Source organism: Bombus flavifrons, chromosome 13 (assembly GCF_040668555.2).
Source record: "Bombus flavifrons isolate JBK064 chromosome 13, iyBomFlav1_principal, whole genome shotgun sequence".
NCBI lineage: Eukaryota > Metazoa > Arthropoda > Insecta > Hymenoptera > Apidae > Bombus > Bombus flavifrons.
This window is the reverse complement of record NC_138454.1, coordinates 616694-644277: the sequence shown is the minus strand read 5'-3', so window position 1 is coordinate 644277 and position 27584 is coordinate 616694. Positions and strand designations below refer to the sequence as shown.

Sequence of the window (27584 nt, the reverse complement as noted above, 5' to 3'; positions counted from 1 at the left end):
TTGATTTCCAGCGTGTTCCTTTGTTACGCTTTGTCGTAATTCAGTATAGCAGGTGCTAATTAAATACCGGGATTGTTTTTTGGAAGCCCTCTTGAAAGTGGAATTTGATTCCATCATCCACTTTTAAGCGATTTACTTTTGGTCTTCTGTGTGGAGTTTTGATCCACTTTAGACCATAGTTCGTTATTTATATATAGGTGATTTTACAGAAGTGAGAATTATTTGGCAGTGATTTTGTCCACATACTTCTTCATTTAATTTATGGATTGTAACAAATTTCAGGTACAGCAGAGGATACGTCGGTATTGCTACAAAAATGGTCAAACGAATAAATACAATAGCTGTATATGATTTTATCGGTATTTGTTTAATAACTATCTACAGAGGATTCAGCAAATGGTTACTCACACTCTTTGTCACAAAGAATTAGTTAAAAGATAATTAATCTTCTCAAGAATTACTTACGAAATTTGAACATTCAACATCATACATAAATAGTAATTTTTAATCATTTATGTCATAAATGAATCAATTACATTAATAATTGGTAGTTTAACTTGAAAGTGAAGATAAAAATAATTAACTTATAAGATAATCAATACTTATTATAATCATAAACGAACTAGCTATCAATCTCAACAGTTGTTAGTTAAACTTAACAACAAAAGTCATTGCATTTTTATAACCAATGAATATTTGTTCCTTACATAAACAGACTAGTGATCAATCTTGCGTTCATTATTAAAAATTAAAATAGATAAATTGTACACTTTCCATTTTCTAACGCTTGTAAGTATTAACTTCGCTTGATTATTTTCGAATTTCTTTACGTGATTCCGTTTTTAATACCATACGTATCGTTTCTTTTTTGTTTTTTTTAGAAATAAGTTTACAGACAGAGGACTGAGATGTAAAAGTGGTGACAAAGATGGTAGATGTTTTTTGTCAATAAAATGAAGTCGACTGAAATAAAAATAGATATGAATGATAAGTGTGACTATTATAAAATATATATAAAAGGGAAAAATTCGTAAATAGCATCAAATTCATTCATCGAGTATGAACCGTAGAGTAAGTATCGTAGTTGGGACATGGCAGTGCACTGAAGATTTCATGTATAAAAAGTAATTTTTGATATATAAATAAATTAAATTGATATCTCTTATAATAGTCTGTCTACACAGTTATTATCTTTCTCTGCCATGCAAATATGGTACAATTTACCGTTTTTAAGAGTGTTAACAAGAGAGAGCCGCAAGCATTCCTACTTCAGTAGAACCACCCATATTCTTTCGTTTCTTCGGAAACGAGAATATTGTGTTGGTGATTTGTTTGTAGTAAACAGTATTGAAAATTTTGTGAACAAATTCGAGATAAAGCTAGAAATGCAAAGAAAAGATTCGTAATACTAAAGAGATAACAAAATGAAGATCTATACGAAAGCTATTGACAAAAGAATTAAAAGATGCGTCAATTCTGTTGTCCTTGATAAAATTTAAGAAATGTTTAAATGGAACTATTCTAATCACCGATAATTACTGGCTACTTGAAGAAATATTGCTTTGACCGACTTCTGTCTAATGGAATTTGCAAAAGTGATAAATCATCTACGTTACTGGTCTTATTAATGGCAGCTTTTATTTTCCATGCTTTTACGTTATATGGAAATGCGTTTCTACGTGCTGTTATATGGAAACGAATGTGAGTGTTTCTCGTTTATGAGTACCTCTGCTACACAAATTTCATTTTTAGAAATGTTGCAGCAAATAGATGCTTGACCCAAATGTTATAAAATATGCACGGAATTGATTATAATGCAACTAGGACATCAAAGGAAGTTAAAAGCATCTATACAGTAGTCTCTTGGTATATCGAAAAGAGATAAAAACCAATTGAAAATAGAAACTTTGAAACAAAAAATTATTAATTATTTATAGTCATACAAATTTTGTCTACAATTTGGATAATATTTATTTGCTTTTGGGAGTATTTAGTAAAATATCGTGTATGTTTGCTCCTCGCTGTGAAACAATATGGTAAAGCAATTTCTGTGAATTTCTATACTGTTCTTATGACCATTCTTCAGGAACTTATAAATAGTCTTCAGAATCAATATTTGTAGATATCTTAAAAATAACAATTTTTTAAACGTGTCGCGTTTGCTCCTTTAACAGATTTTCCTCTTATTCTACGAAAGAATTATTCATTTTTTGACTCTCACACCAGTCAGTGTCAATATCTGCTCTACGTCCGAGTTTACTTAAAACTATTGTGTATCCTTTCTACATCTGAATCTACTTAAAACTATTGTGTGTCTCCTCTACGTGTAAACCCATTTGAAACTATTGTCTTTCCCTCTATATCCGAATGAAAACTACCATTTCCTCTCGAAGTACACAATCTTTTACATTGAAATATACTTACAATACACTTGATCCCACCTCGCCTAAAGACTACGGCCCCGTGAAATATTCAATCAGCCCTGTAACATCATTATCAGCTGTTGAAGAGATCGTTCGCTACAGCACGTATGTATATAGAGATAGAAGACTGTTTCGCTCGGTTGCACCTTGTCCCCTATTAGGATCGTTCGTTCCAGATTCCTGCGATCGACAATCGCATCGACGCATAGCGTCGAACGAGCACGTAGTACCGTCTCGATCGATTGCCACGCGTATTAATAACATCGTTCGAAGCGAAGATGCAAGAGGACGCACCACGGGAGACGCCAGTGTTTTAATGTTTGCGGGCCACGCGAACAAATAGCCGGCGCATTAAAACGCGTTTGCATATTCATAAGCGAAGGAACGCACTTAAGCGAGTTAACGACTCAACGAGCGGCTGAATATTCTTGACAGCCACGCGAGCGAGCAACCGGCCGTTGCGTTTTAATTAACGTTGCGAACCGTTGTTGACTACCGGCTATCCGTTATGCGTTTCAAATTATCGATCCGACATATCAGCGCTTCAGATAAAATCATCCACGTTTCGACATGTAACGAGCGTAATAATATGGATTAGTTTAAACGTTCTTACAGCAAGAAGTGTTGTTCATTTCTACTCTGGGTAAGTTGTGATGGGATGTGATCTGATAAAGTTTATTAAGTCTTTATGTTTCTTTCTAGATTTCCTCTTCATCAACGTAGTAGTTGTCGTATCGGGTAGACCGCAGATTTTTATGAACTGTGAATTTTAATAATGAAATTTTATGAAATTTTTGCTTTATCTCCATTCTTTTAACCGTTTGAGTCTCAGGGATCTTTGAAAAAACAGGGTCAGAAGATCCCGAACAGCGCGATAGCGCTTGTCTTAATCGATTGCGAAGAAAAACAAGCAGCGCAATAGCGCTCGTCATATTTGTTATTTTTATGAAATACATCTATATTATTATATATGCGTACTATTGGTTTATAAATATTTCAAGTTTTGTTCAATAAAAATTATTGAGAAGATAAGAATGAAATACAAAATTCCGTCAGTCGTCCGTAGCGTTCAAATGTACTGTGACCTTTCGACACAAAATCTAAACAGCGCGATCCCTCTGCTTGGGACTGAAACGGTTAAGCTACATCCATAAGTATATGAATTTGTATAAATATTTATAGATCACTTATTAAAATAATGATAGGTGTAGATTAATTTCTATATATATTGGGTTGGAAACTAAGTGATTGCGGATTTTGTCATTAGGTGGTATTGATTGAATTTAGGATCTGTTTTCTGATTTATGTGTATTGTTTTCAATCAATGTATGCATCATTCCTTTCCATGATTTTTTGTCACCTTCGTGTTAAAACTTCATTACTTCACCGGCGTAGAGTTGCTCTTCTGAAAAACAGAAACGTTCCAATTCGTTTTTATACTCTTCCAAAGCAAACGAGTTCTTATTGTTGAGATAGTTTTGAATGAGCGGAATGAATAAATGATGGTCTGGACGTGCAAGATTTTGGAGAATATGATAGATGGAGTAGAAAATTCTATCCGAGTAGCGCCATCTTTGCCGCGTGACGATTGACACATGCGATATGGCGTTGTCTCTTCATGAATTATATTTGAATTTATGCCAGGCCAACAAAAAGCAAGTATGTATTTCCAAGAATGTTTGTTTTATACTTTACCGTTGATTCTTAATTAATCAGCAATACCAAGTTATTAGTCCAATTAAAGTTGGGGCGAATGGCTATTGTTTAAACTTAGATCGAAAAACCCAACATCAATTAAATTTTTAAAAATTCTCTTTCATAAATCTGCAAAATTGCTGTGAATGTTTGCTCAGTGTTTTGCCTATTCCAGTGGTTGCGATATTAAAATAAAAGACTATAAAATTTTACTAACAGTAATAACTGTTTTATCATTGCATTATATGTTAAGAAATAGTTCAGTAATTGTACAAGCTTCGTTTAAATAAAAATGGTCCTTTTTGACAGGGTACAAAAGCTTTTGAGGAAGATCGTATATGCTTTTTGTAAATTTCCATCATATTATTTATAGAGTAGTCAGTCAAATAATTTTGTATGTCGGCTCGGTTATTCGATGATTTTTTACTTTAAGAATGACGGACACAATGGCGCCAATGATAATTCGTTTAACATTGTGTTTCAAACACGTCAAGCAATCTGTTCGTGGTCTTTTGCTCTCGTCTCAACGATAAGTAGTGAACCGTTCTATCTGGTAATTAATTTTGCATAATAGCCATCGATTAATCGGCCATTCTCGTTTGCCGCTGACCTGGAATCCGTCATTGTCGCTGTCGTATGACAAATCGGCTACGTCGTTTTAGAACATCGTCTGATCAGGAGTAGAACGTGGAATTTAAAATAAAAAAACATATCGGGGATCACCGTAGAGACATATTAATTATCGTTGTCACTAAAAGTAATTGAAATGTAGAAATAACATCAGCGTTTTTTAAGAAACTATGGGTGAATGTCGTCAAGAGATAATTACAGAAGATTCTGTGAAATAGACGAAATTTAAAGGAAAATGTGAAGATCTAGACAAAATGTATAATAACCTTCTCGCTTTGCAAGAGAATGCTTCACTTCGAGCATAAAAATGTAGCAATATATTAATTAGAAATAAATACATAACATACATAGAGCAGATATTCCGGAATGTGCGAAATCCTTAACAACGGTTATATAAATATGTATATATTAGCGTTCTTAAAAAAAAAGAAAAAATAGAAAACAATAATTTTTTGGTACCATTAATAAATCTTGCCTCTAAAAAGATTAATATAACATTTAATGTCGTTTCAAATAAGAATCGAATGTTCATGATGGATTTTCATAACATTTTAGGAACGATGATAACAAAGGCAATGCAATTTCCGATGAAAAAACCAGGAAACGAAATTTCCTCCCTTTGGTCTCATAAATAGTCAATTTGGTGGTATTTGACGTGCCATTGACACGTTTCAATATTCAGCGCCAGATAGGCGATACGGGTTTATCATGTTTTGGATACGCCTCGCGTTTTCCCTCGACGAAAGCCGAAAAAAAAGCGTCAGACATACCGGCGTCAAATCATTGTGAATTGTTACGCTTCCTGACCTTTGTTTTCTTGATATTATAAAAAACAATCGATAAAATATCTTTCCATTATGATATTTAAAAATAATATCAGTCGATATAGTTGTTAGAGGAAGTGATTGAAATCTTTGGAACGAAGGGAACTATCTATGGCTTACTCTGGATGAACATCTGCCAGTAAAACATAGCGCAGCAACAAATTTTTTTCTTAGTAATTTTTCCATCAATTTGTTGAATGTTAAATATAAGTAAAGTAAGGCCAGTTTATGAGAGTAATTATGAAAATAACATAAAAGTGTTTAATTAATTTGTAGCGGCATTCGACAGCAACTACGACCGGACAACGGCAGCGCAGTGGTTAGCGCCTTTGGTTACGAACGTTCGGGACCCGGGTTCTTCAAATCCCGACGCCCGTAGTCCGATTTTTCCTTTCCACGACGTGCTTTGAAAAATGCAGAAGAAATAAAAGAAACCAATTCAATTCGTGCAAGTCCTCGGCCTACACAGCAGCAAGCACTATCATCTACATCCAATATTCACCTCAAATTTACAAAGTGTTTAAATAATTTGAAAAATTTAATTGAAAATTCCGTTTGGATTCAATTTGGTGCACAAAATTTTAACATATGGAATAAAGAATTCTTGAAAATAAAGACCTATCGTATTATTAATTTTATTAATCTTTTTGATAAGAAGGATTTTCATTTCGAGGAAAACGTGATTGAATCGAAAATAACTTCTAACTTCTATTATTTTCTTAAAAGTGTAATTATTCAATTATCATACGAATGTTTGAGAATTTACAGTTTTCCATTTACAATCTCGCCAAGCTTTTCGAAAAAAGTATTCAAAATACTGCAACGAACGAAACAAATAAATCAATCTACTTATTATTTTGCTCGTTTAATCTTCTTAATTCCTAACACTCAAAGGACCTTTTAGCGAACACTTTTGGATAAATCATGCCAATACGATTATACATCAAATACTAATTTTCCTTATTCGTTCGTGACCGCGCTGATTCACGCTCGGCTATACCGTAGCTCGTTACACGGTTAGAAAAAATGGACGAGGAGAACTAAAGAAAGTGTAATTAGAGGCATTAATCAAATGTAATTGCAGCAATTAACCGAACCGTTTTAAAGTCTACCGGTCTCTCTATACCACGTGTGGTGAATGCATAATTTTCCTTAATAATTAGAGTAAGGACAAATAGAGGCTAAGTGTAACGCAACACCGGCCAAGATACTCCGTTAACGACAATTAGTCTGTCTATATTTTTACCCGACATGATGGTCATGTGAAGCCATTCCACCCACCCTCGTTTCTTACATAAAAACCCGCCAAGAAGTCGCGTGAACTTTATATCTCGGGGCAATTGGCAAAAATTCGTAGCCAGTTAAGAAAAGAAGAGATATATTTAGAAGCGCAAATTTCGACGAATAGTTCTGTTCATCAATACACTTGTTTCTTCTTTTCTGAGTTAATTCTTACATTCTTACATTACATCTTTCGTTACATGCGGATTACAGATGAAGAATGTAATAAGTATACTTTTGTTGAATTTTTTATCTTAACGTCGCATGACAGATTAGTTTTTAAATGAGAATACTGGGTGGTCTTCGAAGAAAGTACTCTAAAAAAATAAAGGTCGTGCGATAATCTAAAGATTGAAGAAGGCGATTAAAGCACGTCAAATTCCTAACAAACGAGATAATTGGTGGGTAATATATCTTCTGCGATCATCCGATTATCTTATTTCTAAAAATTTGATGTGCGGTTTAGTAGAATGATTTTAGTGATAAATAAAAATTGATATCTGCAATATTTTCACAATTTACTTTTCAAGTTTGAAATATAAGGATTATATATATATATATATATATATATATATATATATATATATATATATAAAATCAATAATCAATATATATATATATATATTTTATCAATGTGAAGTTTTGAAGTTTTTCTTTATTTTTATGGAAATAACTGACTCCGTGTAATACTTCAGGGCTGACTTTAGAGCCATGACTTTATCCATTTAAACAGTCAGATATCCATATCGATAAACCTTGATATTTAATGGAACCATTTTTAGCATTAATTACGCAAGTATGTAGATACCTTTTATGAATATATTACGTGTGTTATATTCAGGGTAGTCCACTAAAAATTACCACTGGAATATCTCTAATGTTTTTAGAGATATGGAAAAGTTTATCAACGAAAGTTGTTAGGTATGAAGGCGACTATAATATGGCAGTAGTAACTTTTTTACAGCCGGAGGAGTTTCGGAGATTTTAAGATGACCTCCATTTTAGATGGAATCATGTATTTTTGTATGCATCATTTGATGCAGCGTGAATACAATGTAATAACAATGTCTAGAAAAATGTAGTAACTAAGAAATAGATCAGGGGAAGGAAAATCATATTTTTCTATCGGACGAAATACTTTATCAATATATTCCCATGCGATCGTTAGCCAGATGATTTGACACAAACTGCAGTCACGCTTTGCTCTCATCATATGATGTACCTGACTCACAGCCCGTCTTTGTCATTACAGTGACAATGATAGATGCGGAAGCAGTGGCAGGTGGAACTGCTCAGTTACCATGCGACGTGGAACCGCCAGTCCCTGGAGACAAGCTGCATCTAGTTATTTGGTACAAGGAGGAGGCAGACGCGCCGATATACAGGTAAATTCCACTTTTGCATTCCTTATTTTCGCTTCTCGTTGTACGGTTCAAATCATTCCTGCTTCGCTGCTCGCCTCCAGAATAGAAATCGAGGAAAGCAGTGAGACACGCGGTTTCCTCTTCTAACGACGAGTCCTGACAGTTAATCCTCCACGAATAAAATTTCATTCGCTTATCCAGACAGGAATTAAGCGTGACTATTGTTTCTCATCTGCGTTTAAAAATTTAGAGATCAGTAATTGTTATAGATGTTGACGTAGAATGCGCATTATTATGAATATACAATTGGTATATAGTATTCTGTCGTATAATATACTGTATGGTGTAAATGCATAATATGATATATTACGTGAAATGTAGTTATAAATTGTTTATAATTTGAAAGGTAAATCTTAAATAACATTTCGTGAATTAAAAAATTTTGAGATAGAAGCTTAATGAAAGTAATAATCGTAAATTAATGCATTTTTTATGATATTGTTACAAAATATCGTTTGTTTCAGCGGGCTTTTATCACAGAATAATGAGTCCATAATAACTCCAAATAACGAAGTCCGTAATATTTAATTAGGGATCCGTAATAAACTTTTTCCAAAAACTTCTGCTTACTATACATATACATCTAATTTTATGTTTAATAAAAAATATCGAAACACGCATTATTAATTTATTTCGAGGTAAAATTAAATGGAAACTCGATCTTTAATGCTTAGTAATACTATTAAATAAAACATTTGTATAATAGCATTATTCAGTAGAATAGCGGTATATTAAAAATTATTGAAAAAATCTTTACGACAAAAATATTTAATCGACTGAATATTACATGAATCGTCAATTCCAAGGCAAACAGTTTTCTTAATTAAATTCAACGCGTATCGCTCCATCACCCTCAAACCACAGAACAACACTTTAGTCTTCAAACAAGCCGCTCGCGCTTCGAACCAATTGAGTTGCACTTGCAACAAGCCTTAATTAAAGAAGCAACTCCTCGCGTGTGCTATAGCCTGTCTGAAATCAATCGACTGTTCAAGGCCACTAACCAGGAAACCCCCCACCATAGCACCTAACCACTATCATCGTTCAATTTCAATTTAGTCAAACTTTCACAACGTCTGTAACGTCTGTAACGTTCAATTAAATGGTTAATAACCCTTTCCTATTGATTAACATGAATGGAAATATAAAACGAATGAAATGAAATGAAAATATTTCTTTGATCATCTTTCTAAAAATATAAATTTATATAAACGATCTAGTCCTCCATCTAATGATTCACCAACACAAATATTTTCAAGATTTTCGCAGAATATATAGGGCAATTACGTTATTATCACTGAATGTTCTATTTTCGAGGAAGCAGGCGAGGAGAACTATTTATCATGAGCAAATATTTTGAGAAACCGAGTCAAGTTTACCAAAGAAATCGGCTGCCACGTGGAAATAGCGTATCTCACTATTTCGATATCTTGCTATTAACCCTTTAACCTACGATTTATGTTCGAGAATTTTGGGCCGAAAACGTATACAAACTATTATATTATATATTATACTTGGCCCGATCATCTACTACGGGCTATTCCCGTAATATTTACGTTTGATGCGATCATTATACTACGGGTTATGCCCGTAGTTGTAGGTTGAGGGGTTAAAACGATGGTAAAATCTCGATTATTTGAATCTAAATGTAATCCAACTCAAAGAAATCGAGTGTAACTTGCAAATCGCATATCTCACAATATCGACGCACTTATTAAAAAAGGACCTTAGTTATTTGCAAAATTAAACCTAAGCTAAATCGAAAAAGTCGATAGTCACTTATAAATCGCGTATCTCAAAATTTCGACGCCCTATCATTAAAAGAAAAAAGTTATAAGGAATTTTATAATAATTATGCAGATCCTTCAGGCTGTTCATGATGATCCGTGCAGTAGAATCGCAAAATTCGCCCCTCTCGAACACCATTCTTTTCGGAAGTTTGTTTCCGCCCGTGGAAGACTTTATACCTCTGAAAAGTTGTCTATCTCATCTATTTATTCGCTGTTTGTATTTTCGCGTCTGGTCTCTTTATTACCATCACCTTGCCTCACGTTCCTTCTTAATGGAGATTTAAATTAAGTTTCGTGGGATTTACAGAGACTCCTTTAACATTCTACTTCATATTCTTTCATTTCGTTCTATATCACTAAACTTAATATACGGGTTACTCGATTGCAGATAATCGAGTATTCCTCGAATAAAAATACGTGAATCATTTGAAAAGTTCTGGGACGAGGTAGAGACAAAATACAATAGGAAATTTCTAATTTATCATTTTACCCCTTTATGGTAATTCGTAGCCTTTAGTTTATTTTACTCTCTGGTTGATTTTCACTCTCTGATGGCAATAAACTGTAATAGACAACGAAGAATTTAGAATAAACGTTTTAGAAAATAATTATCTTGTCCATAAGATTTCTTGCATTTACGGCATCAGATTAAAGATATAAATAGGTTCTAAATTTTTGTAATTATAATATCCATTTGTACCTATGCTAAATGAGCTGCCTCGTAAATTACGAATAATGGAATACTCCTAAACATAATTTAAATAAGAGATTTGAAGATTTCAAGCAGACATTCTATTTACCGCAACTTAATAAAATTATTCGTTATAATAGTAAAAATAACTTGAAAACGATATAAGCCATTCCATTCTATTACAAGAATTTCCACGTATTAAAATCGTTATACGTAATTGCACAGGATAATTAAAGTAGAAGACAGATGGGAAAATTTAAAGGATGGGACTTATCCTGTCAAAGCGTTAGCTCCGTTTGAATTTTTAAATCGTTGCATAAATCGGCGGTTGCGTTTAATTAAAGTTTTCTTCCGGCAACACTATTATCGCTTGACCCAAGTCGCAACGTCATAAAATCTCGTCGAGCGACGAAACTTATAAAAAGGAAGAAAAAAAAAGAGAGAAAAATGATAAAACGTCGCGTCGTGAATGTTATTCTCGTCGAGAGATAATTAAAATTTGTCAAACCCGTTGATATCAAAATGCGTGGAAAGCAAATTTCGTCGGCGAACATTTTAATGAGAAACCTCTCGCTTCTCCTTCTCCGAATGACATCTATTGTCACGGTAAAAACGACAGAAACAGATATACGTATAAATATTTATTTAAAATATTTCTCTGTGGTACGGATTAAAAATCAATTTACGTATATAAATTGTGCTGAAACAATTAATATCGATGGATTCGTTTCATGATCAAAGCATCACGATTCGTTTTGCTATTTAATGTTGCCCTTATTTAATTTTATGAGTTCTTAAATTTCTGGTCTACCATTTCTTTTCTAAAGATTCTGTAAGAAATAAACAAAATTGGTGTTCAGAGCTCCTTAAAAATATTCACGAGCGAAATTCAACAACTCGGTATTTTTATAATAGTTTTGGTTAAATGTATCTTTCAAATTTTATAGAAATTCCAATTATAAAATGTAAAGATTCTATGATTAAAAAAGAAGAACCTTGATTGTTTGGATTAATCGTAACACAGTCTGTTCGAATAATCAAACAACTTCGTCTTTGTCTGATAAACTAACATCTAAGTTAAATACAATAATATAAAAATCCGATATAAACATCATTAAGCTGTTTAAATACTTGATTGAACAAAAACCTAGTTCACTTTTTAATTACTTTTTCATTAGAATCTTTCATTAGAATTAGCACTTATGACTACCTGTGTATGTGAAACTTTTTTTCTTATTTTTACTCATAGAATGCGCTAACTTCTTTTTACTCGTCGTGTAAGAACTTACGCTTTACAACCAATGTCGCTTAATTCCTTATTTTCTTTGCTGCTCAAACACGTTGACGTTAAAAACATCTAAATAGACCAACATTTATAATATATACCAATCGATAAAATCACATTTCTATTTGAAATTCCCCTTTCGCGAGGTCGCTACCAGGATTGCTAACATTCCAAGAAGAGCAAATGAAACGACGAAAAACGAGATTCGTAAAAAAAAAAGAAAAAAAAATGAAAGAAACGAAGAAGAAAGAGAAACATTCTCGTCTGAAATCGATACAGCACAGTTCGATGGCGCAAATTGCGAGTTGGACTGGATTATTCAACCTGCACCTGGACAGGTGTTCTCGAATCTTTCCCTCTGATACAAAAGGCCACGGGCAGGATGAGGTTGTGGCCGACCGACGCCCCCTGGGGCTGCATCTCCGAACCGGTCCTGGGAGGACGTTTATACGCCCGTTCCGATCGTTTCACCTTGTCAAGTCTCTCTGATATCGTGTGAACGACTTTCCTTCGTTCCACTTTCGGCCCGAGATTTTCTGCGATCGTTCAAACGATATCTTGAGTGCAGAGATCGCAGTTTTGAACGTGTTTTAAAACGCACGTGTATAGTACAGAGATGAGAAAATGAATAACCGAACGAAGGAATGCGGATCTGATCGGTGATTTCTGATTGACCGAATACAACCATACAGATAAGTATTGACTTTGAAAGTGTCGCATACAGTGACGGATAAAAGAAAGTTAAAAATTAATACACTACGAGTTTTAGTAACCTTTGTAGCAAAGATTGTTGAGCATATTGGTAACAGTCTCTGTATATACATGTGTATACAGGGCGTAACAGAACATGTGGCGCTCACTTCAAGAGCTGATTCTAGCAAAACAGTGAAAAAATCTCGTATACGCATATGCTTTATCTGTCTTCGTTTATGAGATATAACGAGTCTATTGCGTACGCAACACCTATTGAAAATATTGAAATACTAATATTCAGAATAGAAAAAGCTTTTCAAGAAATTCGGGAAATGCCAGGAACTATTCAGAGTGTAACCAGATCCGTGACAAGACGTCTATAGTCTAGCCTTGAAGCTAAGTAGTAATTTTGAGCATTCTGTTCGATCACTCGCGGAGAGATGCGATCGCGAGGAAGCACGCCAACGGGAGTCGTAAATTCCCGTTACGATTAGATAATCGACGCCACGAAATGATCGATCCCCTATTTCGATTAGGATAATAGAGGTGGTTTAATTGAATATGACACTGATATAATAAGTTAGAAATCACAGTTTATTCCAACAATTTTGTGAAGAAGATAGTTACGCTGGTGCGTATGTATAAGATAAGTAAGTGACTGATCTACGGATGTAAACCCGGTCAAAGAATGTTGACTGCTTGAAAGATAGAAGATCAGTGAAGTTCGGTAATGATGCTGCGGCGGAGGAAAGCTAAGGATGGGTGTGTCTAGCGCACGGGACCATCGGATTTGTTGGTGACGATTTTGGCTAAGAGAGTGAGGGAAATAGGCTTCGTTGTTAATTGGTTATTTGCTATGGTGGTGGGTGAGGAAGGATGTTAACTGCCCTCGAGATAAAGTCGCTAGTGGGAGGCCGCATACGTGAGAAAAGGCAACTTTCCCGTGTCAACCCGTGGTGGACAATAAACTTTAGGAAACAATTCAGCGAAAGAATATCTGTTCGGTCTGAAGGGTTTTGACTAGGGAATTCCTGAGATTTATAGAGGGTACTTGAGCCTATTGAGGGTACGCAGTACGGATCCGAAGACATTTGGCTGCCATCTTGCCCGCGGTGTGTGGCCTGGCTTAGGTAGAATGTTGCCCGACGCAACATCCTCCCCCCGTTGAGAGGGTACCGATCAAAAGTTCTGTAAAGGTGGAATTAATTGGAGCTGCCGCCCAAGTCCTTGTCCATTGTTGGGTATTCGTATTCCGCTGGATCTGGTTGGCTCGGTAGTGTGACGAGCCGCTTGCACCTCGGTCCAAGATGCTCCTTGCCATATGAACGGCAGACGTCTGGATGATGCCGTCGTCCCCATGGTGAACTTGGCGATGCGGCCGAAGGGCCGTTGCCTTGAGGGCAGGTTGTGTCCCTCGTAATCGAGATCGCCGTCTTCCTCGTCGTTGCCGAGCGATTTCCAGTTGAAGTTCACGACCCAGGAAGTGTCGTGGATCCTGCTTCTGGAAGTGTCGTTAAACACCTCGGAGGAAGTGTCGTTGAAGGGAACGTCGGTGGTGCTTGGTGACGATTCATGAAACACGGCGCGGAGTTTTGACTTTTGGATCTTGTCCCTGATTGAGCCTTGATGTGGCAGGTAGTAGCTGTTGTCCGAAGGATGATCTGTCTTGGAAATATGGAAGATGTCTGTAGTGGATTGGGAGGCTGGCCTCCCCCCGATGACCTGCCCGAATCGCATTCTCTTGGTGATGATCCTTGATAGAGAAGAAGCGTTGGGCGTCGTGATTGAGACTTGTTTTACGATTGGAGAGGATAGCGGCGTCGTTGCAGCCAAGGGTGACTTCAGGGAGAAGTCTGTGGTACGCGACTTGTTCGGTGTGGCACTCTGTGAACTCAGTAGAGAATCGTTGAGATCAGATGGAATGTTTTCGGGTGGTACAGGTGACGTGATGTGACAGAGATGATTGTCCGTCAACACGTGTTGGACGTTCATCGTGAAAGTATTGTTCGAGGAAAAACTGCCCCTGGACGGTTTGATCATAGTGGATTTCGAAGCCCTTACAGTAGGTTTCGACTCGACGTTGACCTTGTTGTCCTGGATGGGATTCAACCCGTTACTGTGTAGGTTGTGAACTACGGTTAAAGAGTCATGAACGTTCTGTAACAGATTAGGGGAGATTATGTCCTGAGACAATTTGTCGCCGGGTGAGACCTTCTCTTTCTTCAGGTCTAAAGGCTCGTTGAAGGTGATCACCTTCACGGTGGTTTGTGGCGATGGGTGAGATGGTCGAGATAATGTGGACGCGAACTTGGTTGTCGTCAAGTCGCGTGTAGATGATGAGCTGCAGGTGTCATGCAATAAGTTGCGCGTGTCATGCGACGGAAAATTTTATTTTACATTCTTTTTACTTATTTTCATATATATTATAACCTGCCGTGACACTCCCAATCAATATTTAGCCCCGTTAAAGTATACTTGGCAAATATATATATTTTTAACTTATTTTTTCACATATATCGAAGTACATCCGAATTCGTACATCGTCCCATCCTGTATAATACATACCAATTCTGATACGTATTATATTTATTATATAACATAACATGTATTTACTATATAGTATATGATATATATTATATTTATTGCAAAACTCTAACAAATTTTGCTTCATTTAATATTAATAATGTACACATGATAGGAATAAATTAATAGAATTATAATAAAATAATTAAAAAAATAAAATCAGTGGAAAGCATACAATTTAAGTTAACATGAGAGATCGACCAAATACTCATGATCGATATTATATTGATTGCAGATTAGTAGTTTCAGTGTTAGTAAATTTTAACTGAAACGTACGATGATAATTCTTATTCACACTTTTTTATCGAACATTTCGCATAGAAAATCACCAAACCTCGAACGTTCGCCACTTCGAATTGGAAACTCTACTTTTAAACGAGAGGGTTTTTTAATCACCAACGATCGGCAAATGTTTGTGTCGGTGCTTTCATTGGCGACCCTCGATGATATTTTCGTGCGTTTTAAACGGCTTCGAATCGGATCGATTTTGTTGTAATAACGTGACAGGGTAAATAAGGGATGGACAGGGAAAAAACACGACGTTCATTTCAGGGCGGAACGAACGTTTGTTTGAAGTACTACGCTTGAATGGAAAGAAAATAAAATTCGTGATGTTGCCGATAGTGGATTTGATCTTGAATGATCTGTCGAACTTGTAGAGATTTACATGTATATACAAGTTAATATTTTCTCGATGGATCACCCAGGTTGAAGAATTTCAAATTATTAATATGTAAATAATGATTCTAGTATTGGTCGTTTTATGTTGCTTTTATTTATTTATTTATTCTAAATTGGTCACATTAACAATGAAGTTACCAGTGATCATCAAAAGTAAATAATTAGTGATTAAGTATTTACAAGATTAGATGATACTCAACTATTTAGAATATTGAGTAGATTTATACGTTCAAAAAACACCGACGCATTATGAATGCTTTTAGAATTATCACGTCAGACTTCAAGTCATGTTGCTTTATATTGCTTTATGTTATTTCATGTTGCTTCATGTTGCTTTATGTTGCTTCATGTTGCTTCATGTTGCTTCATGTTGCTCTTGCTGTGTATCATGCTTGCTTCTTTCTTGCTCATGTTGTGTATCTGAATGATTATCAAAGATTTTTAAAAAGTCTTATTACTTTAAAGCTTTTGTTCTTTTATTAAAAAATGTCAATATGTGCATTTCTATATTCTTCACATTATTTGATGATTACTCGTGAATGAAATTTTCCAAATATTAAAACAATTAGCCTTCTAATATTATATAATCCCATTAATAACTTATATAACGCTAATATAGTTCCACGTTCCTACAATAATTACACAATATTATTCTACTACTACATGAACAATCTTAAAATTTTGTAATTTATCAACATTATGGTTCTGTCATTCTATGAATATAATTCTGTAATATTAATCTCCATAATTCAGTAATAAAAATTTCACTATTCTTTCTATCCTGATTTCCCAACATTCCATATCCTCCTACTAACGTGTTTCGGCATTGCCATCTTTTATCTCTCAATTTCACTATTTTACAATCGTACGATTCTACATATATTCTATATTCAATACCGTCGCAAAATTCTTCGCTCTCGCACGTCGTCATAGTATATTTACGCAATATCCGAATTCAATTCACGCTTCCGTAATTCTACCATTTCATTTCCATGCCATTCCATATCTTTTCATCGCTTGGAAAGAATATGACGACCCATTAGATTCAATTTATCGCGTGAAACGAAACGAAACATCCTAGGCTACGTCCTCCGTATCCGTACATTGTCCCGCGCGCGGTTGAATCATATTGTCCCGTACATATTGTACAACGCGCGTACATCACGCATATCCGCTCGCTGGTTTATTGTTACTAATAAATCTACTCATTTGACAAGCCTTCTGTCCCAAGTCCTCGACTCTACACTCACGAAATTGTCTCATCCTCGTACCCCTCTTATGCGCCAAACGAACGTCCGTTTTGAATCGTTCTCTACAAAAATCCCAGTTTTCATAGCGTTACGACAACATATTAGAGATTCCGATTGCTGCTCTATGACTTCCCGCAGGGAGGACTTGCTTACGTGAGTCTATGGGGGCTGGCAAACCCACGTTCCCGAAGCCAGGGAGGACCGTCGGGACAAGGGTCCCGCTTACGTGAGTCCTCTATGTACATCGCAGGGAAAGTCGCCGGGAGTGTTGTTATTAAATATAGGTTTGGGGTTGATATTTAATTGATTCATACAGATTCAATTTATCTTTCTATATTTCACCTCCTCGTACAAAACGTCTGAACACACCGGATACATTTAGATAATTAACACGTGGTCGATTCCTAAGACCAAAGAGCGTCGTTAGAAGTCGTACCAATTTAGCTTGTAGGAACTAGCGATCATACCAACTTAACGTTTCTCAACAATCCCCTTTGATCGTAGTTTCTACAAGCCCCATAGTTTTGGTAAAGTATTCAGTTTTAACTCTATTTAAACCATTGGTGAGAATGTCGGCAACATTCTCAGACCTAGATATATAGGTATAATCTAATATCCCCTCCGACACGCAGTTCTTAACATAGAAATTAACGCACTTGGACGTGCTTAGAACTCTCAGCAACTACTTCATCTTTTGACCATGAAATAGCTCCAATGTTATCGCAGAAAATTTTACATGGGCGAGGGCAATATGACAATTAACCCAACTCCCTTAACAGTAAGGATATCCACACAGTCTCCCTTGCTGCCTCTTGCATCGCTACAAATTCTGCTTCGCATGTCGATTGAGATATAATTGGTTGTTTATTTGACAACCAAGATGTTGCACCACCAGCGAGTATGAAGACATACTCACTCCTAGATTTCCTATCTATTGAACAGCCCGCAAAGTCTGAATCACAAAACATCTTCAAGGGTTGTCCTGTCCTTTGGTACACTAGTTTCAAGTCTTTGGTCTTTAACAGGTACTTGAAAATTCGCTTCACTGCTCTCCAATCAGATACAGTCGGATTTGCGCATCTTTGGCTTAACTTTCCTATTGCACACGCGATATCAGGACGGCTTACAGTGGCGACATACATTATATGCCCCACAGCCTGCTCATACAATTTAGTATCGAAAGGTTCGTTACATTCAATGTCAAAACTGGCTTCACACTCCTTAGCTGGCGGTGTTGACACACCAGCCTCGTGAGCAATGTCAAACAGATCCAGCATTTGACTTATCTGTACGAATTGATCAAATACAACAGTGGTACCGTTTGGCTTACTCGAGTGGACGGATAGAAATTCAGTATCAGTACCCAGCATCCTCACATTTAATTTCTCCTTAATTCCAGTTTTAAACACATCAATCATAACCTTCTTTCCAAATGCAAGAATGTCATCTACATACATACACAGCTACATTCAGATCTTTGGATGCATTCACATACACGCACGGATCACTCATACATGGGTTCAGACTCATACCTTTCAAAATACTGTTAATGTATCTAAACCACATTCTCCCGACTTGCTTCAGTTCATACAGGCTCCTTTTAAGTTTGCACACATATTGAGTTCTGTCTTTTCCTGGAACTTTAAAGAATTCAGGTTGCTCCATGTATATATCCTCATCCAAAAGATTACTGAGGTATGCACACTCCACATCAATATGTTCATAACTCCACTCATTCTCCGCACACAGAGCAAGCAAAATTCTTAGTGTTCTGCGCTTTACAATTGGACTAAATGTTTCTGAATAGTCTACTCCAGACTTTTGCCAGAATCCCCGAGTTACAAGTCTAGCCTCATATCTATCAGGGTCCCTTTTTATGACAAGTACCCACTTACAGTCAATCACATTTTGTTCAAAGGTCTTTGCACTATGTTCCACACTTCTTTATTTGTTAAATTGTCTAATTCCTTCGTTATTGCATCGGTTCAATTTTGAGCATCTAGCTCTTTCAGGGCATCGTACACTTTCACAGACACACACGTAAACCTTGAGTCTTGCAAACTGTCGCAACGTGAGCACAACTGTTATACGTCTTTGGCTTATGCAATCTTGCTGATCTCCTAGGCACAGTCGGTACACTCACAACCTCCTCCTGATTATTCTCGTTAGTTAAGTCGTTCCTGAAATAATCACTTTCCCCTTCATCGTTTTCACCATCACTTTGAGTTTCTACATCAATTGGATCAACTTCCCTTTCAAGTTCGAAATCTTCAACGTCCCATATCCATTCAGAGAGTTTCCTTTTGATGTTCCTCGTGTCCACTTTAATGTTTTTGTAGGGAAACACATTTTCCTCGAACCTGACATGACAAGAGATTATTACCTTCTTGATCTTCGGTAAGTAGATCCTATATTCCTTGACCTGTCGGTGTAACCGACAAATATCCCTTCCTCTGCCCTGCTATCAAATTTTCCTCCGCCTTGGCTTCTCAGGTACCAGACCTTGCATCCGAATACCCTTAGCCTGTTGATCTCCCCTTGGATGTCGCATCCCTCACTTTTCCATAATTCCAATGGAATTTTATCTTTGATAGCGGTGGATGGGCATAGGTTTCTAATGTGACACGCAGTGTTCACAGCTTCTCCCCACAGGTAGTCAGGGAGCTCCGATTGGATGAGCAAACACCTAGACATCTCAACCAGGGTCCTATTTGCTCGTTCTGAAACTCCATTTTGCTCAGGGTTCCTTGGGACGGTCTTCCTGTGCAGAATGCCTTTCTCCTTCAGGTAGCTCTCAAAATTTGCTCCTGTATACTCACCTCCATTGTCGGTTTGGAGGGCACTTATTTTGGACTGATGTAGAGCCTCCACTTCCATCTGGTATTCCTCGAGGCACTTAAATACTTCGCTCTTCCTGCTGATGATCCTAACGTGCATGAAACGAGAGAAATCATCGATGAAAGTTACAAAATAATTACCTCCACCTAATGACCTGCACTGAGCTCTGCCACTAACATCGTTGTGAACAATTTTCAAAGGGCGTTGACACATATGGTGAGCTGTCCTCGGGAATGGGACCTTTGTCATTTTTCCCTTCACACAAACTCCACATCGTTCATCGCGTTTCTTGGAGTCCTCCTTCACGCTCCTTACAGGAATCTTCCTCATTGCATTTCCATGCAGGTGACCCCATCTCTCGTGCCACGATGCGGTACTCTTGTATGCCTTTGTCTCAACAACTTCAATGTTTTCGTCATTTTGGCCAGGCTGATCATTTGCCCTTCAAAGGGTATTGTCTCTAAGTAGTATACATCGTCTCCTACTTTTGAGTTGAATACGACGTCTCCATCATCGTGTGTTCCAACGGCCTCATCCCTTGTGCACACTGTAGTGACACACTTTTTTGCCAACTGCCTGATCGAGATTAGATTTACATCTAACTCAGGCACCCACAGAGCGTTCGACAAAGATAGGGTCCAACCACCACAGGACTCAGCCATTTTCACGACGATCGTTCTCTTTCCCTTAACTTCCACATTCCCCTTGCCAATCCTGATTTGCCCGATTGCAGGCGCAAAGTTCACAAAGCGATGCCTGTCCGGAGTCATATGATTTGAGGCACCTGAGTCAAGGTAGCTGATCCTCCCCCTATCCATGTGGCTGATGGACGATAAAGCCAATGTCGATATAAGTCCCTTGGACCTCGGGTTGTCTTCTGATCCCTTCTCCTTCTTGTTATCTTCCTGTCTCTTCTTCTCCCTTTGGCTTTTCTTCTCTTTATCTCCTTTCTCCTCTTGACACTGGTACGAAATGTGGTCCCATTTTCCACATTTGTAGCACTTCTAGTTATGTGGGTCTCTGTTCTTTGGTCTCGCGCCATCTTTGTTCTGTTGTGGCTTGGGCTTCCATTGTCGCCTGGTCGCCATTGCGCTGCCTTTCTCGGACGAGTCCGCAGCCGCATCGATCCTTCTTTCTTCGAGTAAAAGGTCGGACTTCACGGCCCTCGTGGTCCGATCCTCATCAATTCTTGTTGCTCTGAGGTACGTCGAGTAATTTGGATCCGCCACGAGGTCGGCCAAAAGGAAACATACCAAACATAATGTGGTCCCTGATTTTTATAGCGGCGTTGGATAACTTATCATACAGGTCTTGGATCCTTCCGCAGAACGCGGAGATATCCATGCTAGGGGTCTTCTCAATCGTGCCCAGTTCCCGCATGCATAAAATAATGTCCATTGACGTAAATCTCCCACGGACATCTTCCAGTGCTTTCCAGCACACCCTCGCCGTTCTCAAGGTTCTGATACCCCCGAGATACTCGGGGCGCACATGCCGGAATATGTACGCACGTGCTTTGTTATCCATTTTTATACAGTTTGGTCTCAACCTTTTTGCTACCGTTAATCCTGGCTCTACTGCATCCCAGCAGCACAGGAAAACCAACGAGGCTTCCGTCATCGTCTTCCAATATTCATAATTGCCCTTATTCAGGATCGCATTCATATCCTTGTCCACATCATCTATTTTCTCCTGGTCGACCATGGCGTGGTCTCTTCTCGGATAATTTCAGAAAAACACAAAAACTCAACAAATAAATGTCTTTACTGTTACAGTTTACTGCCCTGGGCCCATAATCTGTTATTAAATATAGGTTTGGGGTTGATATTTAATTGATTCACACAGATTCAATTTATCTTTCTATGTTTCAACTCCTCGTACAAAACGTCTGAACACACCGGATACATTTAGATAATTAACACGTGGTCGACTCCTAAGACCAAAGAGCGTCGTTAGAAGTCGTACCAACTTAGCTTGTAGGAACTAGCGATCATACCAACTTAACGTTTCTCAACAAGTGCAAGGCGTTAAAGTACGGTTACACTCTCTCTACGTGGCCTTGGGTAGTAGCGCACCCACGATCCTGAAGCCAAGGATGGAACCGTCGGAATAAGTTCCCGGGTACTCTGTACCTTGAGGCCCCCACTTACGTGAGTCCCATCTGGAACTGCCGAGTACGGATAGCAGGTCGCCTGCCGGCAGTGACGTGGCCGTACATCCACACGATAGTCCCACCAATGACTAAGGTTGGTACCACGAGGGTCGAGTAAAAGCCCGGAGGGAGTAGTGACCCCTCAGCTCGGTCAATTATGGGTTTGGACTCGTGGTGGCAGTGGTTGATGGCCAAGATGCTGGCAAGAGGGTCGATTTAAGGGGTACTTGTATCCGCCTTTAGCTGGTGAGCAGCGTCCCACCTGCTCCGGAACCGTCCTGGAGAGACGGTAAGGCTTAGAAAACGCCCCGTTCGACCTGAGACCAGTGACAGCCCTTGCCAGGCTGAACTAATCCAAGTAGCAAGGTACTACATGCCTTTTGCGCTGGTTGGGCGTAACCCCAACCCCTATGGCCCTAGGGGTGCCCGGGTACTGTATAACGATAGATTTGCGCTCAGGAAAGCACCCATTACCAAAAATGACAATACTTGCTGCTCCATGACTCTATATGATTTACAGATGGAATATATATGACATTGGGTTTCAAACGTACATAGTTGAGCAATTACCGTAGAAATCTTTTTATCTTCATATTGTGCATTGCACAAGGTGTTCCAGAAATCGTGACAAAACCAGAAAGCAGGCGAATCATCGTGCAAAAATAAATCGGAAACGTATAACAAAATTTTTTTGTATGTGGCTTCGTTTTAGATGAAATTGCGTATGGAAATTTATTAACCGTACTTGAACATGACTCGTTGTTACTCTATATGTAAAAAATGTAGATGAAAATAAGTCGAAAATGTGGAATAATATTTTTCACAAGACGCTTTGTTTCCGCGAAAGATAAATTTAAAAATTTATTGTCTGGGTGTACTAAGTCAGTTTTTAACTGAACATATTCGAACTCTAGTTTCTTAAAAATGAACTCTGAAAAGGAAAAATTTAATTTCGCATTTTCTGCTTATTCTCGCATGTAGAATAAATTCCTATTCGACTTCTTTCTCCTAGACCGGAATTAGCCATGTTCAAGTTCAACACTTCATGAATTTTCATATTCATTTTTTTTTTAAACAAAGCCTGGGACAGAAAGGTTTTATTCTATATTTTCCTCCTACTTTCGTACGAGAAATCAGAACCTTTCCGGCTATACCACGATTTCTGGAACATCCTGTATAAAACATTTAAAAACTAGAAATTATTAAATTAAATTTAATTTTCAAATCCGATTGTCGTAATTATGTTAAACAAATTTGAAACAAGTCCAAAAAGGTACATAGAAATTACAAGATATTTGTTACAAAAATATACGTATTTAGCGTAAAATTAGTATACGACATGAATATAGTGGCATAATAGAATAATAGAATAGAATCATAGAATAGAAAAATTCTAGAACTCCGTGGAAAAATAAAAAAGTGTTTAAAATAATCACGCAAAATAAAGCTACAAATTGCAGAACATACAAAATTTTTCTATAAGAAAATAGAGCATTGTGGGGCTATGAGACTATAAAATTTTAAACCTCTGACAGCAGAGGACAAAAGCAGAATGAAAGTATAGAACAATAGAACCGTGGGATTATAAGGTTACACAACTACAAAACAGAAATATTGTAAAATTTTTAAATACTAGGGGAGATAATAAAATAACGTTAAAAATAACCGAGCAATTCTACCTAAAAAAAAATTGTTTTACAAAGTCACAGAAGCCAAAAACCAATAAACGCAACAGATATAAGTTTCCAACATAGTACAGAGACATTTAAAACAATCCAGAGATTTTACTCCAAGAAAAGGCACAAATTACAGACATAATCGCAGACATAACAAAATTAAGAAAACATAAAATCTAATAAACCTACAAATACGAATTTCCGAATGAAAGAATTCTATTCTCCAAAATGAACTATAATAAACTTATTATTCAAAATCTGCTGAAGATTCTATGAGGGAGCTCCATCAAATCTAAAGCTACGTATTGAATCTTTTGATACGTGTTATCTCTCTCACTCTCTCTCTCTCTCTCTCTCTCTCTCTCACTCTCTCTCTCTCTCTCTCACTCTCTCTCTCTCTCTCACTCTCTCTCTCTCTCTCACTCTCTCTCTCTCACTCTCTCTCTCTCTCGTGCATCCCTTCTCCCGATTTTTATTCTCGAAAGTTGCTATCACGATTCGATCGCAATTTATGCATAGAAACTAGAAGAAGCAGAAATCCCATCTTTCTTGCTATCGTTACAGAGGATCACGTGCTCATCTTTTGCTTCACGTACTATTTCTGCCGTGTCTACCGCATAGTCGTTTCCCTTATACCGGTAGAACTTCAAGATCGTGCTTCTTCTTTCCTCTTCCATGGTGAAACCCTTCTCCAAGCGTTTAAAATGTATGAACATGTTCCAGGTTAAAATTGAAATTATATATAAGATATTTCGTTGAACTGCTTCGATGCTTGTGACATTATCAAGAAGAAATGGGTACTCGTGTTAAAACTACTCGAAGCTCATGTACGAAAAGCACCACAGGTCTTACGGAGGAACGTTTTATGAACTTTTCTTTCATCCTCCTTTATAGTGTCTGAAAGCGTATACAGACTGTTCGTATTATTACGTCTCAGAGGCTTTTTGTAGGTGATGAATTTATAACGACATAGGAGAGCTTCATTATTTTTAGTATTTACAAATTTTTATTATTTTGTTATTTACAATGGTGTTTCTTTACGCATAATTTAATATCGTTTGAAATAGATTTGTTAAAGTGGTTTAATAAGAACCTTTGGATTATTTATACAGTTTTATCATTTTCGCTATATATATAATTTTATGATTTACGAAGTTTTACTATTTCTACTATTTATAAAGTATCGCCATTTTTATTACTTACAAAATTGTGTTACTTCTTACGTGTATATAGGTTTTTTTAATTTGTCATAGTTTTTATGTAATGACAAGACCATGAATGTTTTTAAATACATAATTATAATTCTTCCTTAGCGAAACATTCTCGTTCTCCATGTTTGTAACAAATCTACCAATTGCGAAAAAAATGTTGGGAACTAATAGTTAAACACTGTAAATTACATTTGACATGCATATATTTTTGTTTTCAATCTTTTTGATATTTTAAATATCTTTCATTTTTTGTTATGATCTTTTCTTTTTCTCCAAAATCTCTTGCGTTTTTGCTTTCGATATTTTCACTGGGGAACGAACTAAATTATTATTTACACAATTAGTACAACGTTATACTCGTAGTCGGCGAAGGTCAAAGTGGAGTATGTAATTTACTTTTACTAATTGTTAATTTCGCGTTTGAGAGAAACTTCTCGTGGAGAAACGAGATAATCAAACTTAACAGATTAAACTTTACATTCAAAACATCAAACAAGGCCAATTTAAAATTGAATCTCGTGTGACTTGCATATAGAGTAATATATTCTATGTCTGCTGTATTCTCTTAATAATAATTGAATTATCCTGGATTCTACAGATTATATAACAATTCAGATTTTTAGATCTTTAATTAATGAATAAACGAGACATGATGAAATAAATAAATAAAAAAAAAAAGGAATCTAGACATGATTCTTACCCTCTAATTTTGTTTTATGACGTCTTTTCGATCTTAGAGCTACGATTTTGCCTAGTTGCATGAAACTATAAATATTTATGAGGCCGTAACTTTCATATTCATTAATACGAGTATTGTCAGCTAGGAGTTGAAGGAAGCTCCCTAACACAATTACTTAGACTGTACTGCAGGTGATTTTTTCTTCTGCTTAATGTATTTAATTATAATATCGACACTTCATTATCATAACGATATTAATATGAGATCGAGTGAGGTCGAGTTTAGACTATTTTTTTCCGATATAGATAATCTATTATGGATAACCAAGAAATTTCAATATTTATTAAGTGGAGTGAGAAATGAGTGACACCGCCATTTAACAATTGAGGATTCATATTTTCTACCATTAATAATCTTCTTCGTTGTACCATTATTTTTAATCTAACGATTAGAATAATATATATACATAATCATATAGTGATATATATATTATCATATATATTCGATGTTTTGAAAAATAAAGTCACGCCTGATTTTACTTCCTACGACTATTCCTTATTTTCTAACGTAAAAGTTCAAAAGATACTAGTTTCAAATGATTGAAAAAGTGAAACGAAAATAAATTGAAAAAATAAAAATCCCTTATCTAAGATCATTTTTCAAAAAAGGTTTATGAAGAAAGAATCGTTTTAAAACAGAAAAGGAAATGATATTCGACTGATGAATAAATAAAGCTTCACATGTTAAAATCTCAATCTATAAAATCTTTTACTATAAAATATACACACAAAAATATACAAAAGAAAAATATAAATGTTCAGGAGAAATATATAGAAGAAAAATATGCAAGAAATATACAGAAGGAAATATATACACACACAGAAGTGAATATACACAAATATACAAAAATTTTTTCCATACAGATCGCTTCCACTAACGCGCAAAGATATTCAATTCGCCTCTCGCGCATAGCTTTCAACTCCTTAACAGAAAACCGAACAGCAGCATACCAAAATTCAGGCGCATAAAATTGTTTCCTTTTTTCATCTTCCCGTATAGGAATTATTCTCAATTGCCTGGAGAATTTCTGTCCAATTACGCAATATCCCCGGTTGACAGTCGACCATTAAACCAAAGAAACGACAGTAACCAAATGCACGCGCCGAGCACAGGGACGAGAATCCTTTTTGGGGTGGTGTACGCGCCATTCCCAACTGTACAAAGTGGCCGTTTGGCAGGTGGGACGTAATTAACCGTGAACTTTAACGCGTAACACCGGAATAATTGGTTTGCACGGCGAAATCGCCGCGAGATCGAACCGGACACCAGCTGGATTTAATAAAAATCCAGCTTTGGTTAGTCGGTTAATTTCAACCCCCTCTCGTGCGCCTTGGTAATTCCGTTGACTTCGTTTCGTAACGGGAAAACTTCGTTACCTGGTTTAATTCGATAGAACTAATAACGTCCGGTGTTGATACCAAAATCAAGTTTAATCCGCGAGTTCCGCTTCTTTTTTTACTCTTTTAGCGGCCGGTCCTATATGTGACACGGAATATTTCCGAATGAAAATTTTTATCAGAGCGTTAACTCGTTCAGTACGAAACATTTGAAATTGGAAATGTTTCCTCCGATGCAGAAATCGATGTTTATTTCGTAGGTCCTGTATATAAGGTTTTATATGTGTTCCTTTTCTTTTTTAGGAACGAAATCTGTTGTTTGAATTAAATTTTACAAATTTCATTGAATTTTAATAATTAACAGCGATTGAATATTATATT

General features: G+C 36.6%; 1 protein-coding gene and 1 long non-coding RNA gene across 5 annotated transcripts in view; one reads left to right on the top strand and one right to left on the bottom strand.

Moving 5' to 3' along the window:
- Positions 1–27584, bottom strand: part of LOC138185910 (uncharacterized) — a 273083-nt gene that overhangs the window by 139466 nt on the left and 106033 nt on the right. The gene's annotated exons all lie outside the window — the stretch shown is intronic.
- LOC138185892 (protein turtle homolog B) overlaps positions 8110–27584 on the top strand; it is a 137734-nt gene continuing 118259 nt past the window's right edge. For all 4 annotated transcript variants that reach the window (XM_069125217.1, XM_069125215.1, XM_069125216.1 and 1 more), the window contains exon 1: positions 8110–8238. In XM_069125217.1, the coding sequence (XP_068981318.1) occupies positions 8111–8238 (128 nt within the window). In that variant the 5' untranslated portion in view covers position 8110. The remainder of the gene's footprint in view (positions 8239–27584) is intronic.